Raw genomic sequence first — 16,289 nt, 5'->3', positions numbered from 1 at the left:
CTGGGACATTTGTAACAAGCACCCTAGACCATCCTAGCATACTGAATCCATAGTCCATCCTGTTTGTGAGACTATGGCAGCCCTTGTGGTCTAAGCAGCAAAATCTTTGCTTAGCCTTTTTTGTTGTTGTTGTTGTTTGTTTGTTTTTGTTTTTGTTTGAGATGGAGTGTCGCTCTGTCACCCAGGCTAGAGTGCAATGGTGCGATCTCGGCTCACTGCAGCCTCCGCCTCCTGGGTTCAAGCGAATCCCCTACCTCAGCCTCCTGAGTAACTGGGATTACAGGCGCGCGCCACCGTGCCCAGCTAATTTTTGTATTTTTAGTAGAGACGGGGTTTCACCATGTTGGTCAGGCTGGTCTCAAACTCCTGACCTTGTGATCCACCCGCCTCAGCCTCCCAAAGTGCTGGGATTACAGGCGTGAGCCACCGTGCCCGGCCTTGTTTTTGTTTTTTGAGATGGAGTCTCGCTCTGTTGCCCAGGCTGGAGTGCAGTGGCCAATTCAACCTCTGCCTCCTGGGTTCAAGCAATTCTTGTGCCTCAGCCTCCCAAGTAGCTGGGACTACAGGCATGTGCCACCACGCCCGGCTAATTTTTTTTTTTTTTTTGTATTTTTGGTAGAGATGGGGTTTCACCATGTTGGTCAGGCTGGTCTGAAACTCCTGACCTCAAATGATTCACCACCCACCTCGGTCTCCCAAAGTGCTGGGATTACAGGCATGAGCCAGCTTGGCCTTTTTAAATATTAAGTGCATGTACTTGAAAGTGGGTACACATGAAGATAAAAGAATAGGCTCCAGGAAAATTTAAGTCAAGTCTTCATAATCTATAAAATTGCCTATTTAATAAATATATGTTGTAAACATTTTTAATGTTCTGTAATTACTGTTATTAATGTCATGTTACCTCTTTGATCTAGGTACTTTGGTCATAAAGCTGAAGTATATAAAAACAATCTATATTTAGTACAGACCAAAATTCATGTCCTTTGCTTTTAAAAGGTAGAACCAAGAAAAAAAAAGAAATAGCAGAATACGGGCACGTATTCTAAAGAATTATAAATGGATTTTGCAGCACTTAATTTCTGTTTTTTTTAAGTGCCTTTCTTTGATTCTTTGTCTCCTCATTGCTACCATCCCAGAACACTGATGTCTTCTGCCAGATCAGACCTGTCTTGATCATCTTCCCCACCTAAATCAGAATGTGTCCTCCCTTCTACCTTTCCAGAAATCCCACCTTAGTTTTCATACTTTTCTTGATTAACTGGTCATAAGATGATTTCCCTCAACTCCACCCTGTCTCAACATGCAACTCCCCATGAGTCAATCTCCATAATTGTTTCTAATGTGTTTGTTCCATGGTGTGTGTTGAGTAACTGTTGTTGCCATTTGCATGACTACGTAGTGGTTACTGTTTATTTCTGCAGTTCGGTGTTTTTTTTAAGTCTTGAAATAGGATTTATTAACCGAAAGTGTTTCTTTTTATTTCTTAATTAAATTCAGTGAGAAGCTTATCATGAAATGTTATTCTTAGGCTGGCATTCATAAAACACTGGAGTGTTTCATTTTCTCCTGATCTCAATCTGCCTTCCAAAGCTGCTAATGACAGATAAGAGCAAGATTATAATTTTAGTTAGGGTGTGGTGGCTCATACCTGTAATCCCAGCACTTTGGGAGGCCAAGGCTGGAGGATCCCTTGAACTCTAAAGCTCGAGACCAGCCTGGGCAACACAGGGAGACCCTGTCTCAAAAAAAAAAAAAAAAAAAAAGAATTTAAAAAGATTATAATTGTATGTAGTCAAAGAAATGTGTTTCTTTTCAAAGGCAATGTGTCAGAACTTTGTCCCATCTCTGGGCCTTTTCTTTATTATCTTAAACTCTAAACTATAGAATTAGCCTCCTCAACTATAGTTTTTGCAGGCCAGTTCACTCTCTTTGCTCTAGAACTCTGGATAGCCTATATATTTCCGTCATCCTGTCTCTTTCATAAAGAATCTTGCCTTTAAATGAAAGACTACTCCTTAAACATTAGTACTTGTAATATTCAATCACCTACACATATTAAAGAACGCTTGCCCTCTTGTGTCCAGGGAGACTGCTACAGCAAGTATCGAATTAGCAAACTTGTCATTCCGGAAATACAGCATTCTACCCTACAGGGATTATCTACCAGGGAGCTTTCTCAAGGCTGCCAAGTATGGTTGTACAGTTTGAAAAATGATCCCAGCCCAAGACACGAATGAAATCCATTTTACACTCTGTCAAGCCATATATCCTTGCCCAGGTCATGTCTTTCTAGAGAGGTGACCCATTAAAATTTCATTCAAGGGTACTGTTAACCCTTGTATCACTTGGAGTGTGCAACTTTCTCTAATTTACACAAAGCTCTCTATAGCTTAATGGCAGCCTTGTAGAGGCTCATTAAGAGTTAGTTGGGGCCGGGCACGGTGGCTCACGCCTGTAATCCCAGCACTTTGGGAGGCCGAGGCGGGCAGATCACGAGGTCAGGAGATCGAGACCATCCTGGCTAACATGACGAAACCCCGTCTCTACTAAAAATACAAAAAATTAGCAGGGTGTGGTGGCGGGTGCCTGTAGTCCCAGCTACTTGGGAGGCTGAGGCAGGAGAATGGCGTGAACCCAGGAGGCGGAATTTGCAGTGTGCCGAGATCACGCCACTGCACTCCAGCCTGGGTGACAGAGCGAGACTCCGTCTCAAAAAAAAACCAAAAAAAAACTAAGAATTAGTTGGACAGTCCTCTCATCGTGTAACTTTCCTACTCAAGAAATTTCAAGAAATTAAAATCAGATTGTTAGAGCTGAATAGCTGAATGACATTAGTCCCAGGTTATCAGAAGAAGGAAATAAGGAAGAGAGAGGCAAAATAAGAATTGTCAAATTCATTAGAGGCAAGCAGGAAACTAAAATGCAGGTCTTCTGACTCCCAATCCATGCGCTTACCTCCGGTTTCAGGTAACCCGTTTCTTTGACCCCACCTTACTTATTCCATACTAGGCTAGAATAGATGTGCAATAGCATGCATAGGGCTGGTGGGGTGATTTGAGGCAGTATGTGGACAAACATTTTTTGCACATTAGTAGAAATGTATTTGTTTTAATGTATTTCTTTGGGAAAAAACAGAAACATTAAGTCCATAGTTTCTGAGACATTATGATATATGACAAGGGTAAGTTAAGTTTGAAAAGTGAGTTAATTTGAAGAAAGATATTAAGTAGTGCATATGTTAATAGCTTGATTTAGCCATTGACAATGTATACATATATCAGAATATCATTTTGTATACCAAAATATATACAATGTTTCCTTGTCAGATATCAAAATATCCTTTCTTTTGTATAACATAAATATATATAATTTTTACTTGTCAGTTAAAAAATAACAAAAATATTAACTAAATGATAGTTCAGATAGTACTCAGATATGGCAAAAATGATAAAAGTGGTAAAAAATCATGGTAGAAATTTGAGACCATCTCAGTCCATTCTGACTACTATGACAAAACACCTCAGACTAGGTAATTTATAAACTATAGAAATGTTATTGCTCACAGTTCTGGAGGCTGGGAAGCCCAAGATGAAGGGACTGGAAGACTCAGTGTCTAATGAGGGTCTGTTTCTCGTAGACAGTGCCTTCTCTCTGTGACCTCACATAGTAGAAGGGGCCAGCTAGCTCCCTCGGGACTGTTTTGTAAGGGCCTTAAAACCCTTCAGCAGGATGCACCAAAGGAACTTACCACTCTGGCCCCTTCTAACTCTACCACTGAGATCCTTTTCTGTTTAACACTGACAGTTGTTCCATTACTGTTACTGATGACAGTATATCCTCTCTTTTTATTATAGCTGTGCCTGATATTCTATCCTTTCCATACTCATCCCAGTATAAACCACAAAACAGGTCTTCATAAAAGACTGTGGCTTCACTGATTTTCCTGTGTTGCCTCCAACATTTATAAAAAAGCATTGACCAAGAGTGTCAATGCCCTAGTTTCAAAACCATCTTTACTTTTCTAAATGTAGATGTTTTTGCATTTATAAAAGTTATGTAGACTTAGCCGGGTATGGTGGCCCACACCTGTAATCCCAGCACTTTAGAGGCTAAGGTGGGTGAATCACTTGAGGTCAGGAGTTTGAGACCAGCCTGGCCAACATGGTGAAACCTGGTCTCTACTAAAAATACAAAAATTAGCCAGGTGTGGTGGTGCACACCTGTAACCCCAGCTACTCAGGAGGCTGAGGCACAAGAATTGCTTGAACCCAGGAGGCAAGGTTGCAGTGAGCTGAGATCATGCCACCACACTCCAGCCTGGGTGACAGAGTCAGACTGTGTGTCAAAAAAAAAAAAAAAGAAAAAAAAAAGGTAGACTTATACAAAATTTGAAAAATACAGGAAAGTAGAAGAGAAGAAAAAAAGGCATTTATATTCTTACTAATGAACCCTGCTAATCCCCTCCCTAATTAAAAATTCTCCTGCAAAATCCTAGCAAGTCGGGATCTACATCTGTTTATCATTCTGGAAGCTTGCAATTTTCTGGATTTAACATATTTTTGTTATTTCAAATCACAAAATAAATTTTCAATGGAGAATCCAGGGGTGGAGTTCTTTTGGCACCTCTATAAGGGGCAGTTGGGTGACTACCACAGAGGTGAGCCAAAGCTGGGGGAGGCTACTGCAGATCAAGGATAGTAATAACTGATACACTTTGCAAAATGCATTGTGTATATAAAGCTCTTTGCCAATAATGATGGTTCACTGTTCCATGTATACATATGCTGATGTGTATATTTGTCTTTCCTGTAGGGTTTTTGGAGTCTCTGGATGATTTTTACATTCTTAGCAGTGGATTGATATTGCTGCAGACCACAAACAGTGTGTTTAATAAAACCCTGCTAAAGCAGGTAATACCCGAGACTCTCCTGGCCTGGCAAAGAGTCCGTGTGGCCAATATGATGGCAGATAGTGGCAAGAGGTGGGCAGACATCTTTTCAAAATACAACTCTGGTAAGTGACCCTGCAGAATAACTGTTAGGCACAGACATATATTTTGATTTAGGCTTGTTAACCAGTAAAGTCATACCCATGCCCCGTCTTCATGTTTCCTGATATCTCAGGCACCTATAACAATCAATACATGGTTCTGGACCTGAAGAAAGTAAAGCTGAACCACAGTCTTGACAAAGGCACTCTGTACATTGTGGAGCAAATTCCTACATATGTAGAATATTCTGAACAAACTGATGTTCTACGGAAAGGTACTTTCTTCATGTCGTAAGTCTTAAAACCTGATGAGTATGTGTGTGTTCATATATGGTAGGGGAATGCACATTGTGTGAATGTGTGGTGGGGGAGGGTATGGTGGGGAAGACAGGATGGGGATGCCACTGCTAGTTACACCAGAATGACCAGGTTTAGCACAACATGTAAACCTACATCTCAAACTCTTATAGGACAATGTGCAGATTGGGACACAAATCAGGCATTCATGACTCTATGTTTCTCGTAGTTCTAATGTTACCTTTTCTCCTGTGTTCCTGGTTAAAGCTTTAAGTTCAATTCAGCAAATATTTTTGGAGTGCCACTGTGGCCCAGGGACTAGAAAAGCAAGGATACAGAATCCCTGACCTGGAAGGACTCAGGAGTCTAGTAGGGAAGCAAAGCACTCAAAGCAGCTGCAGGAACTCAGGATGGGAAGAGCTGTCATCAGGTCTCATGTCCCTAGGCCAGTGGTGAACCTAAAGAGAACGTGGCTGTTAGTGGGTGGGGTCAGAGAAGCCACTTCTGGTGGGCAAGAAGGAGTCCAGACATTTGAAGCCAGGAGGCTCACTGCCTTGATTCAAATCTCAGTTCCTTAAAATCTCAGGCAAATTAGTGAATCTCTCCAAGCCTCATTTTCCTCATCTATAAAACTGAATCGTGATATAGGTCCACAACCACGTATTTGTAATTTTAAAATTCCAAAATTGTAAAACCACAAATTATTATTTTGTTTCTCGTGTTTTGCTTTGATTTGGTAGCCTAGCTCACTTGGTAGCAAGATAATGACCTGATCTGAACTCACTTGGCAGCAAAAACTACCAGAAAGAAACTTTTAGTGGTTTTTAATTTTAATTTTTATTTTTCTTCAGATGGAGTGTCGCTCTGTCACCCAGGCTGGAGTACGGTGGTGCGATCTCGGCTCACTGCAACCTCTGCCTTTTGGGTTCAAGCGATTCTCCTGTCTCAGCCTCCAGAGTAGTTGGGACTACAGGCACGTGCCACCACACCTGGCTAACTTTTTGTGTGTTTTTAGTACAGACGGGGTTTCACCAGTGTGGCCAGGTTGGTCTTGAACTCCTGACCTCAGGTGATCCGTCTGCGTCGGCCTTCCAAATTGCGGTGCCTAGCCTGTTTTTTTAAATTGTCTTTATTTCTTCTTAGAGACACCATGTATACATTAGGCTACAGAAATATCAACATCTTTGATTATGAGGTGTTTCCCAAAGAGACTGTAATGTCATATAATCCATGCACTCCGTGGTTGTTCTAAAGTCTGAAAAACCCTAAATTCTGAGACTCATCTGGCTCCCAAGAATTTCTGGATGTGGGAGTGTGGAACTCTACAATTTCACAGGATGGTCATGAGAATTAATTAAGATAAATAGATAGATTTATTGAGAGAAAATGTTAGCTTTAAAAATCCTACTGGACAGTTCAGCCTTTATGTTTTAGAAATTGGGAGTTCCTGACAAGGGAGAATAGACTGGGTGGGAAGAAAAGAGACTAGTTAGGAGACTATTGCAATAGATCAGCTGGCAGATGAATAGGGACAGAACGGAGATAAAGTGTGGACCCTAGGGATCAGGACCTGGTCCTCAGTTTTCCAGGTCCCCAAAATGACTTTGTAATGATGCCTAGAGTGAGCCTTGTCAGTGGAGAATGGGTCACACCAACTAAATGCACTAAGACTTATGCATAAAACAAAATTTTAAGGTGGGAGTTTCATTGCCAAGCAGTTCATATGCTACCAAGCAGTGGATCTACCTTCTTTGCTTGTTAGGAAAATCCATCCAAGAAGTCAAATCATTAGGTGGTTACTGTTTAGCATAGAGCAATTCAAAGCAGAGAACCCAGCTCCTAAGAGCCTGAAAATAATAGCATGCCTCAAGAGAGAGAGATGCTTGCTAAAGTAGTCTTTTCTTCTTTGGACAGTTGCTGATAACAGAATGGTAGACTTGGTTCTCTGCAGTCCCATTCCTAGACCCCTTGAAACTCCCTAAGACTAAAAAGAGTTGATGATGATCTGTCTGTATTTTTTTTTTCTTTGCCAGAGGAGAGAATAACAGAGAGTTAAATTCAGAGTACCTACTGCATTCTAGACACTCTTCTGGGCCTTTTACTTATGTTCTCTTGTTTGATGTTTGTAACATACTACCCCATAAGTGTTATTGTTGCCATTTTACTGTGAGTAACGAAAAGCTCAGAAAGAAACATGTGTTTTGCCCAAACAAATACATGATATCATATAGCCATTAAAAAGGCGGGGGCGTCGGGGTCGGGGGTGGGCACATCTCCTAGCGTATTTAAGCAACTGTGGTATGGTGATAGAAGCCCTGGATGTTTTAGTTAGAAGGCCTCTATTCTGTCAAGTTTTGTGAGCCAAGGAAGACATTTGACCTCTCTGAAACTCTGTTTCTTCTGTTTAAAAAAGGGATGGTAATACTTATACATCATCAGGTTTTTGTGAGATTAAACAAGTTGCTCTATTTTCTTTATTTATTTTGAGACAGGGTCTCGCTTTGTCACCCAGGCTAGATTGCAGCTGCGTGATCTCGGCTCACTACAACCTTTGCCTCTCGGGTTCAAGCGGTTCTCGGGCCTCAGCCTCCTGAGTAGCTGGGACCACAGGTGTGCACCCTAATGCCTGGCTATTTTTTTATGTTTTTAGTGGAGGCAGGGTCTTGCCATATTGCCCAGCCTGGTCTTGAACTTCAGAGCTCAAGCAATCCACCTGCCTCAGCCTCCCAAAGTGCTGGGATTACAGGCATAAGCCACTGCACCAGGCCAAGTTGCTCTGTTTTAAATCACAAAGCTTCATGAAATGTGAAGTATAAAGCAGACATTTTCATTATTCATTTGAGCTGTTTTCACAAAGAGAAATATAATAATCTAATGTTTACCAAGTATTAGATACTATTGTAAGCACTCCATCTGAATGCATTTCATGCTCATGCTTATGAAGATGCTTAATGCTGAATAGTTAATGAAGATGAAGAAACTGAGGCACAGAGGGGATAAGCAATTTTTTCAAGGTCACATACCTAATAATGGCAGAACCAGGCTTCAAATCCAGGCAATCTAATTCCTGAGCCTATATAACCTGGATATGTTTTAGCAACAAATCTGTTTTTCTTCTTTAATTTCAATGTCATCCATATCTCAGTTCTTCTGATGCTGGCTCTGTCTCAGAATTAGCAAGGCTGAATATCTTATCATTTACTTTTTGTCTCAGTAACCTCACCCCTAAAGAGGAGGTCCTGTACAACAATACAAAGGAGAAAGGCAGACAAGGGCCAGGAGAGAATGTGGAGGTGGGAGAGAACTCTGCATGGTGGAGACATTCCTTGACTGTTCTGTAGGCAGTAACACAGGCCAGTGTCATCTAGGATGTTTCTGAAATTCTGCTTTTACAAGAGAGAGCTGTGTCACATATTTGGTGCTCAGTGACTAGTAGGCTATGTGGCCTTCACACACTATGAAGCTTTGAATGAAGCTGAGCCTTTATAAATGTTTAGAGTCAAAGGAATTAAAAGCCTAATGTAACCTAAAAGATCATCCCCAATCCCCTTACATTATGGACTTCTCCTCTCCCTCCCCATTGACATCTTTCAAAAAAAAAGAAACAGAAACAAAACAAATGAAGTTGCCTGCCTAAGACCTGGTTCTTAAGCCCTGAGCCTAGAATTCAGGCTTTCTATTCCCAGTGCTATGTTCTTCCACTACTTCATGATTACCATTTGACATCTTCCTTTATAGGGCCACACTGTGAACAACCATTTCTTGGCATTTCAGTAACTAAATCCACTTAGATGAGCTCCCCAGACCACCTTGCATTATACTTTATTTTGCTCTATAGAGAATATGGTTATTTTTTGGCTTACAGATTAAGAATTTTGGGTGAAAACCAGAGAATTCTGATACTCTTCTTCCCCTAATGAAATAACCTAGAGCTGTGCTGATTTAGGAAATTTAAAAGGCTGTTTGGCTGCCGGGGTTCACATGCAAAGCTTTATTTTCTGTACATTATTTTGTAATTAAATGCCTGTGCCCATTTTCAAAATAAATGAACATGGATAACATTTCTTTTGCTCTCTCTCCTTTTCTGTCTCCTTCCCTGTCAATCCCTCCCTTACTTCCCTTCCATTCCAAATCAGGATATTGGCCCTCCTACAATGTTCCTTTCCATGAAAAAATCTACAACTGGAGTGGCTATCCACTGTTAGTTCAGAAGCTGGGCTTGGACTACTCTTATGATTTAGCTCCACGAGCCAAAATTTTCCGGCGTGATCAAGGGAAAGTGACTGATATGGCATCCATGAAATATATCATGCGATACAACAGTACGTAGCATATTTCTCAAGAATCATTCTTCAAAACTCCTTTTCTTCCCTATGGATAGAGAATCCATGTAAGTTTATCATCTCTGTACTAGAAGGAATTATAAGAAGTTATTTAAGTATTTAACTAATATTGTACATTTTATACTCAATAAATAGAGCTTTGGCCTCCTTTATAAAATGAAAGAGAAGAGTCTATACATTTTTTAATTGAAAAAAAATCATCTGTAAAACACAGAAGAAATAACTCATACAGGGTCCTTTAAAATTTTTCTCCAAACACAAGTTTCCTTCCAAGGATAACAGCAGCTAATAAAACAAAAAATTGTTCATAAATACCTCATTTTTTTTGTATGAACAGCATCAAAGTCAAATTTGTATTTCTTTTGTTGGAAACAGCTGATGCACGTTTATCTGGTTCTCTCTCCCATCCATTTTTCACTGTGTAAGGTTCTTGAGGGCAGGCTGGGCCTGGGGCCAAGGACTTACTCCTTCCTCGCAAGCCAAGGGAGATAGATGTCTCTATCTGGAAGCAGGCTGGGCTGAGGAGGCCTGTGGGAGTACACTCTCTGATTATCTAGGCTTTAACAGGCCCCAAAAACTTACTGTGGAGAAGTGTGTCTCCGAATAGCCAATAATCACTCTCTTCTCCATTTCTGTTTCCTAGATTATAAGAAGGATCCTTACAGTAGAGGTGACCCCTGTAATACCATCTGCTGCCGTGAGGACCTGAACTCACCTAACCCAAGTCCTGGAGGTTGTTATGACACAAAGGTAACATGCTATTGGCTTTTGAATTTAATTCCCACCAGCACACAGGCCTCTCCAAAGGCAAAGTTGCACAGGTTTTTATGGCAGGAAGCGATGTCTCTAACCATAAACTCAACCCAGGAATCAGCTTTTTCAGAGATTCTGGTGGTAGGTCCTATTATCTAACTTCAAGTCCCTGCTCTGCCATTTAGTAGTAAATCACATAATTCTGTTATGTTTCTGTTTCCTCATCTGTAAAATGGATATAACGGTACTTACCTCATATGTTGTTCTGAAGAATAAGGCTTTAATCTCTGTAAAATGTTTACAACAGCACTTAGTGAGTTATTTGTAAATGTATACAACCATAATGATGTTATTGTTGTCTTATGTTTTACCAGACTGGCCCAAAGTCCAAAGAACATATTATTCAAGCAGTGTGATTCCATGTTAAACATGAGTCAAATTTAGCTGAAGGAGCAAGTTTGGACAAAATGCCTAAAGCACAGAGGTTTTTCACAATGTTAGAATTGATAAGTGCTGTAATGTATCTGAAAATATATTTGCAGTGGTGTGCTAAAGCCAGCTTATAGACATGCAGGAACCAATTGTTAGTTGACATGTTGATAGCTTCAAACCAGTCAGTGAAAGTATCTACATTATGGAAATCAGGAACTTTTTTCCTCACAAAGATTGTTGTTAAAAATTTACCTGCTCACCACTGGATTTGGGACGTCTGAGGGTATGAGGCATTTGGTTGGTGGAATCATGCTACTACATCCTTTTGCACTCTTGGCTTGGGTGTGTGTCTTTTCATTTCATCAGCTGTCCTAAATTCTGGAAGAAACCTGTCAGGGTAAACTGTGTATTCTGTCTTTGGCTCAAAAAATTATAAGAATGCTGACCCCAGTTACACATGATTCTCTATCAGCCTAATACCTAAACAGGAAATGCTTTAAACTATCCTAAGTTCCAGCTCAACCTTCTTTTTAGCTATGTGATGAAGGCAAAGCTTTAGCCGTAATGACTCTCAATGTTAACATTTAAAAAAAAAAAAAAAAGGTAGATGTAGAGAAGCTGGCACAGATGAAACCCCAATGAATGTTTTTGTATTCCTTTTTTAAAATGGCATTTGCAAACATTCAGTCAATGTGTGAAGTTTGTATCTATCACAGAATACACAAAGAAAATCACCTCTGCTGCCTTGCCTGGGAGAACTCAAGCCAAGCTTCCCTCTATCAAATCTCACTTCTGGAGACAGAGGCCTGCAATTGTTCTTATCAGAAAGTTTCTGTTGAAGGATATTCTTTAAAAATGTAATTTATCTCTTTAGAGTCATTTTGAATATGGGGAAAATAAGAAGAGATTCTCTTTCCCCTCTAAGATTAAGACCCACTGCTAGCCAGTTGTTAGGTGTTTTTGAGAACCACGGCCCTCAATTTTTGACAGTGAGCTCTATCTACTTTCAGACTCTTGTTACCACCCTGATTAATAACAACTTTTTCTGAGGACTTCATCTATTCTAGGCATTACTTTGAGCATTGCTTGCATTAATCCTCATGCCAACTCTATGAAGTAGGGTTATCAGCCCATTTTACAAAGGAGGACACTGATTCATAGAGGGGTTAAGTGATTTTTAAATAAGCTTTGGAGCTAGAATTCTGAATATGAGTAATCTGACTTCATATCTCGCTTTTGGCTACATTGTTCATTTCACACACTTCTAGTCAACTGACATTTAATGCCAAATGTATACAGAAGACTATATCATATAAAGACAACGTGAAAAATGGCAAGAAAATTTTGTTTTAAAGAAGGCGGCCTGGCGCGGTGGCTCATGCCTGTAATCCCAGCACTTTGGGAGGCTGAGGCGGGCGGATCACCTGAGATCAGGAGTTTGAGACCAGTTTGGCCAACAAGACAAAACCCCATCTGTACTAAAAATATAAAAATTACCTGGGTGTGGTGGCCCATCCATGTAATCCTAGCTACTTGGGAGGCTGAGGCAGGAGAATTGCTTGAACCTGGGAGGCAGAGGTTGCAATGAGCTGAGATTGTGCCACTGTACTCCAGTCTGGGCAAGAAGAGCGAAACTCCGACTCAAAAAAACAGCTGATATTGTGACTTTGGTAGTGGGAGAGTGGGGAAGGCCATGGATTTAATTTTTTGCTGAATGATTTTCTAAAATGTCCTCCTCCTCCCTCTTTCCAGGTGGCAGATATCTACCTAGCATCTCAGTACACATCCTATGCCATAAGTGGTCCCACAGTACAAGGTGGCCTCCCTGTTTTTCGCTGGGACCGTTTCAACAAAACTCTACATCAGGGCATGCCAGAGGTCTACAACTTTGATTTTATTACCATGAAACCAATTTTGAAACTTGATATAAAATGAAGGAGGGAGATGACGGACTAGAAGGCTGTAAATAAGATACCAAAGGCACTATTTTAGCTATGTTTTTCCCATCAGAATTATGCAATAAAATATATTAATTTGTCACTTTCATTTCCCACTGACTGTTTTTTACAGTAAGCACTCACTATAAGGTAGAGCACTGTAGAAGAAATGTTACATATATATATAAATAACACTAAGCTTCAGCATACATGCTAATACACAAGAGGGTATGGAAGAAACAGCTCCTTCATTCACCAGAATTCATGTTCTCCTTTCATGCCTGCTCACACAGACCACATTTCCCAGTGTCCCTCAGATAGTTGTGCCACATGACAATTCTAGCCATTGGAACCTGAGACGAGTGCCACTTTCAGGCCTCGCCCGTAAGAATCTGTACTCCTCCTATGCTCTTTCCCCTTTCCCTGGATGAATATGCCTAATGACAAAACCCTAGGGGATGCTGGAGCTTCGTTTTCAAAGGAACCTCTAGTAGTAGTTGGTGATTGTAGTTAGTGATTTTTCTGGTCATTAACAGGCATAAGTTGAGTCTTTTTGTGATGTAGGTTAGGCATACAATATAGTAAAGCTTACTGTTGCCTCCTATAAGCTAAAAGCACCTATACAATCTGGCAGCAACCCTGCATAGCAACTTTCTTTCAAAACTGGAGAGTTACATGTGGTCTGAGGGCCATGGAATTGCCAAGTAGATTAAATAAGCCATACCATACAGTATGTAATGGGTGACTCTAAACAAGGTGGAAGATTCTTAAAAAAGAAAGAAAGAAAAAAAGCCACAAGGGTGAACAACCAGAATTAATCAGAGTACTCAGAATGTTAAAAACCCAGTAGTTTTATTTCAAAGTATAAATTTCAGGCTTGCTGGACAAAACCCCACTACAGGTAACACTTATACAGATACCACTCTACTATACATTTAAAAAAGAAAAACACACACACACACGCACACGCACACACACACAAACCTTCAAAACCCTAATAAAAATAGGGCCACTTGCTGGAGCCCAGTTTGTATTAGACATTAGGAAGGTCTTACTTACATTGTCTTATTTACACTTTCAATTGCAATAAAGAAAAATTAGGATGCAAGTTTCTTACAAAGGATTTTTATATTTAATTTTAAAATGGCTGATAAAATACTAAAGCCAGAATCCCCAAAAGGTGTTTGATTGCCCAGTTACCTTATTTACAAAACAAAACAAAACAAAACAAAACAAAAACAGACAAAAACAAAAACCTCAAAAAAATAATAAAGACGGCATTTAAATATGGGTACTTAGCTGACTCTACAAATAAAAAACAAAGAAAAGTTTATTTTAACATGGTAAATTATTTGAAAATGAGAAAACAAAACGTGTTTGCATTATCCTATTCCTCCCCATTGGCTGGCTCAAGGGGATGAATGAGTTTCAGGAATTAGTAAAGTCTGCCACACTAACAAACGCTTCATGAGAATTGCTGATTTTTGTGTGTCCCAAAAGTTAAAAATAATAATAATTAAAAAAATAGGGCATTTGCCCAGTAAAAATAGTAAGGAAGGTAGAATCACACATCAGTTTTAGAGTTACTTGATATTGCAAATACTGGGACTTGACTTTTCTGGAAATTAGAATAAAACAGGCCAACCACAGTTCAGTGATAAAACAACAAAATCTTAGGATGTTGAGGATACTGAATTGGCCCAAGAAATAAAGTCAAGGAGAACATTTGGAAGGAAGGTCTTTGCAGTACCTTACTGTGCTAAAATCACAGAGTAAAAAAGTGAGAGATGAGGATACCACAGGCATTACTTTGTTGACCTTGCACAGTACTGGAAAGTTCATGAAACAAGATAAATGAATACCATGCAGTATTAACCCTAACCTTGTTGCATAAATGGTAATTTGGAGAATATTTAAAGCAAAAGAGCAAACAACAAAAACTAAGTTAACACTTACCCAGTGCAGTAAGGGAACTGTAAGATACAGCCTGCTTAAGGAGGTCTGCAGACAGATGCACCTAAGATTTCAGCTGTTTTAGGTCACTTTTTTCAAAATATTTATTATCTGGCAATGGGGATGGGAGTGGGGAACACCTCTCTGTGAGGCAAATGATATCTCAACAAATACCGACTTTTCAAGGAAGAAAGCTCTCCACTTCTCTCATAAACTTATATACTACCTTAAACAGTATGCAGTATTCGGCATATTTTTTAAAAATGAGTCCAGAGAAATAGAAGGATATAGTTACCTCATGAAGTTAACTGTTAGCAACAGATGTCTTTGTATGTGATTTATAAATTTCTTGGCAAGAACAAGATTTTTAGAAGAGGCTTACACTTAAGACAGAGTGAAAATTACTCTCACAGAATGCAAAGTATAGAATAATAAACATCACCATTACCTTTAAATGCCATACAAACATCCTACATTGCAGGTTGCAGTATCAGGTTTCCAGAATTTCCAATAAGGCAATACCTACACAAATATTGCCAGGCTAAAAATGTAGCAAACTTGCATTCCCAAACTGGGAGAATCTAGCTTATTTGTAATACTTTGTGAGAAGATACTATGAAACTAAAAAGGTAACCGTGGAGTGGAGACTGCTACTAGAAAGTCTGTTATCAGTAGCTACTTCTACTTAAGTCCTCCATTCTCTCCCAGAAGAAACAAACCAAACAAAAAGCATCTATCAATATTAAAACCTGCCTCAATAAAAGCCTAGTGTTCTAACTTAGCACCTCTAGTAAATCTAATATAGCTGCTGCCCCTACGTGCCATGGTAGGCTAATTTGAGGACACCATCTTATAATAAATATACTTCTCCCCTAAATAATTGCGATTTCTCCCTGTACCTTCCTTCCAACTGGAATAAAACATTTTAAGTAATTATTTTACTTTAGTAAATATTTTTAGAATTCCTATTTGAGAATTTGTTTTCCTTTGACAGAAAACATAATATAGGCTAGGCTAATGAATTTTTTTTTTATTCTACTGGGCTTTCTTCATCTGATTATATAATGCTATGAAAGCTTTTTTTAAAAAAGATTAGTAAATATAAAATGTTCATCAAGAGAACCTTTTGTGGGTTAGGTAAGAAAATTGTTACCACGTGACCATAAAAACACCCAATAAAGAACAATTTGAACATGGGCCTTCAGTTTTGTAGACAGGAATAATCCTGAACACATATCAACATTGCAACCACTGCAGGTCAAAACATATACATGCAGATATAGACAGGTGTTCATATACATCCAGAAGATCATCAACTCCTCCTTTCTGAAATTTTCATTGCCATAACACTGGCAACTTCTTTACCATCATCATTAGTCCTAGAATGAGTAATATCTACATAGTTGGTTGGCAAATTTGATTTATAGCATACTCCTTTGTGGTCTCATTTTCTGAGAGTGAAAGGTGGTTTGGAGAATTAATTTTTTGGCAATCTATAGGCTTTCTTCATCATGAATCAAATCTCACACCTCAGATGATAGTATACTGACCAGTCAAAAGTCTCTAAAGAGTTTTCTTTTTT

At 39.4% G+C, this 16,289-nt stretch overlaps 1 protein-coding gene across 1 annotated transcript in view; it reads left to right on the top strand.

The window, feature by feature from the left end:
- Window positions 1-12,857, top strand: part of PLBD1 (phospholipase B domain containing 1) — a 65,260-nt gene extending 52,403 nt beyond the window's left edge. Inside the window, exons 7-11 of the mRNA XM_004052782.5 lie at window positions 4,816-5,016; window positions 5,127-5,267; window positions 9,426-9,611; window positions 10,276-10,382; window positions 12,570-12,857. Coding sequence (XP_004052830.1) covers window positions 4,816-5,016; window positions 5,127-5,267; window positions 9,426-9,611; window positions 10,276-10,382; window positions 12,570-12,752 — 818 coding nt within the window. The 3' untranslated portion in view covers window positions 12,753-12,857. The remainder of the gene's footprint in view (window positions 1-4,815; window positions 5,017-5,126; window positions 5,268-9,425; window positions 9,612-10,275; window positions 10,383-12,569) is intronic.
- The last annotated feature ends 3,432 nt before the right edge of the window (window positions 12,858-16,289 follow it).

The sequence above is a fragment of the Gorilla gorilla genome, chromosome 10 (genome assembly GCF_029281585.2).
Source record: "Gorilla gorilla gorilla isolate KB3781 chromosome 10, NHGRI_mGorGor1-v2.1_pri, whole genome shotgun sequence".
In the NCBI taxonomy this organism is placed as follows: Eukaryota; Metazoa; Chordata; class Mammalia; order Primates; family Hominidae; genus Gorilla; species Gorilla gorilla.
The sequence above is the reverse complement of the archived record's forward strand: the minus strand, read 5'-3'. Positions and strand labels throughout refer to the sequence as shown.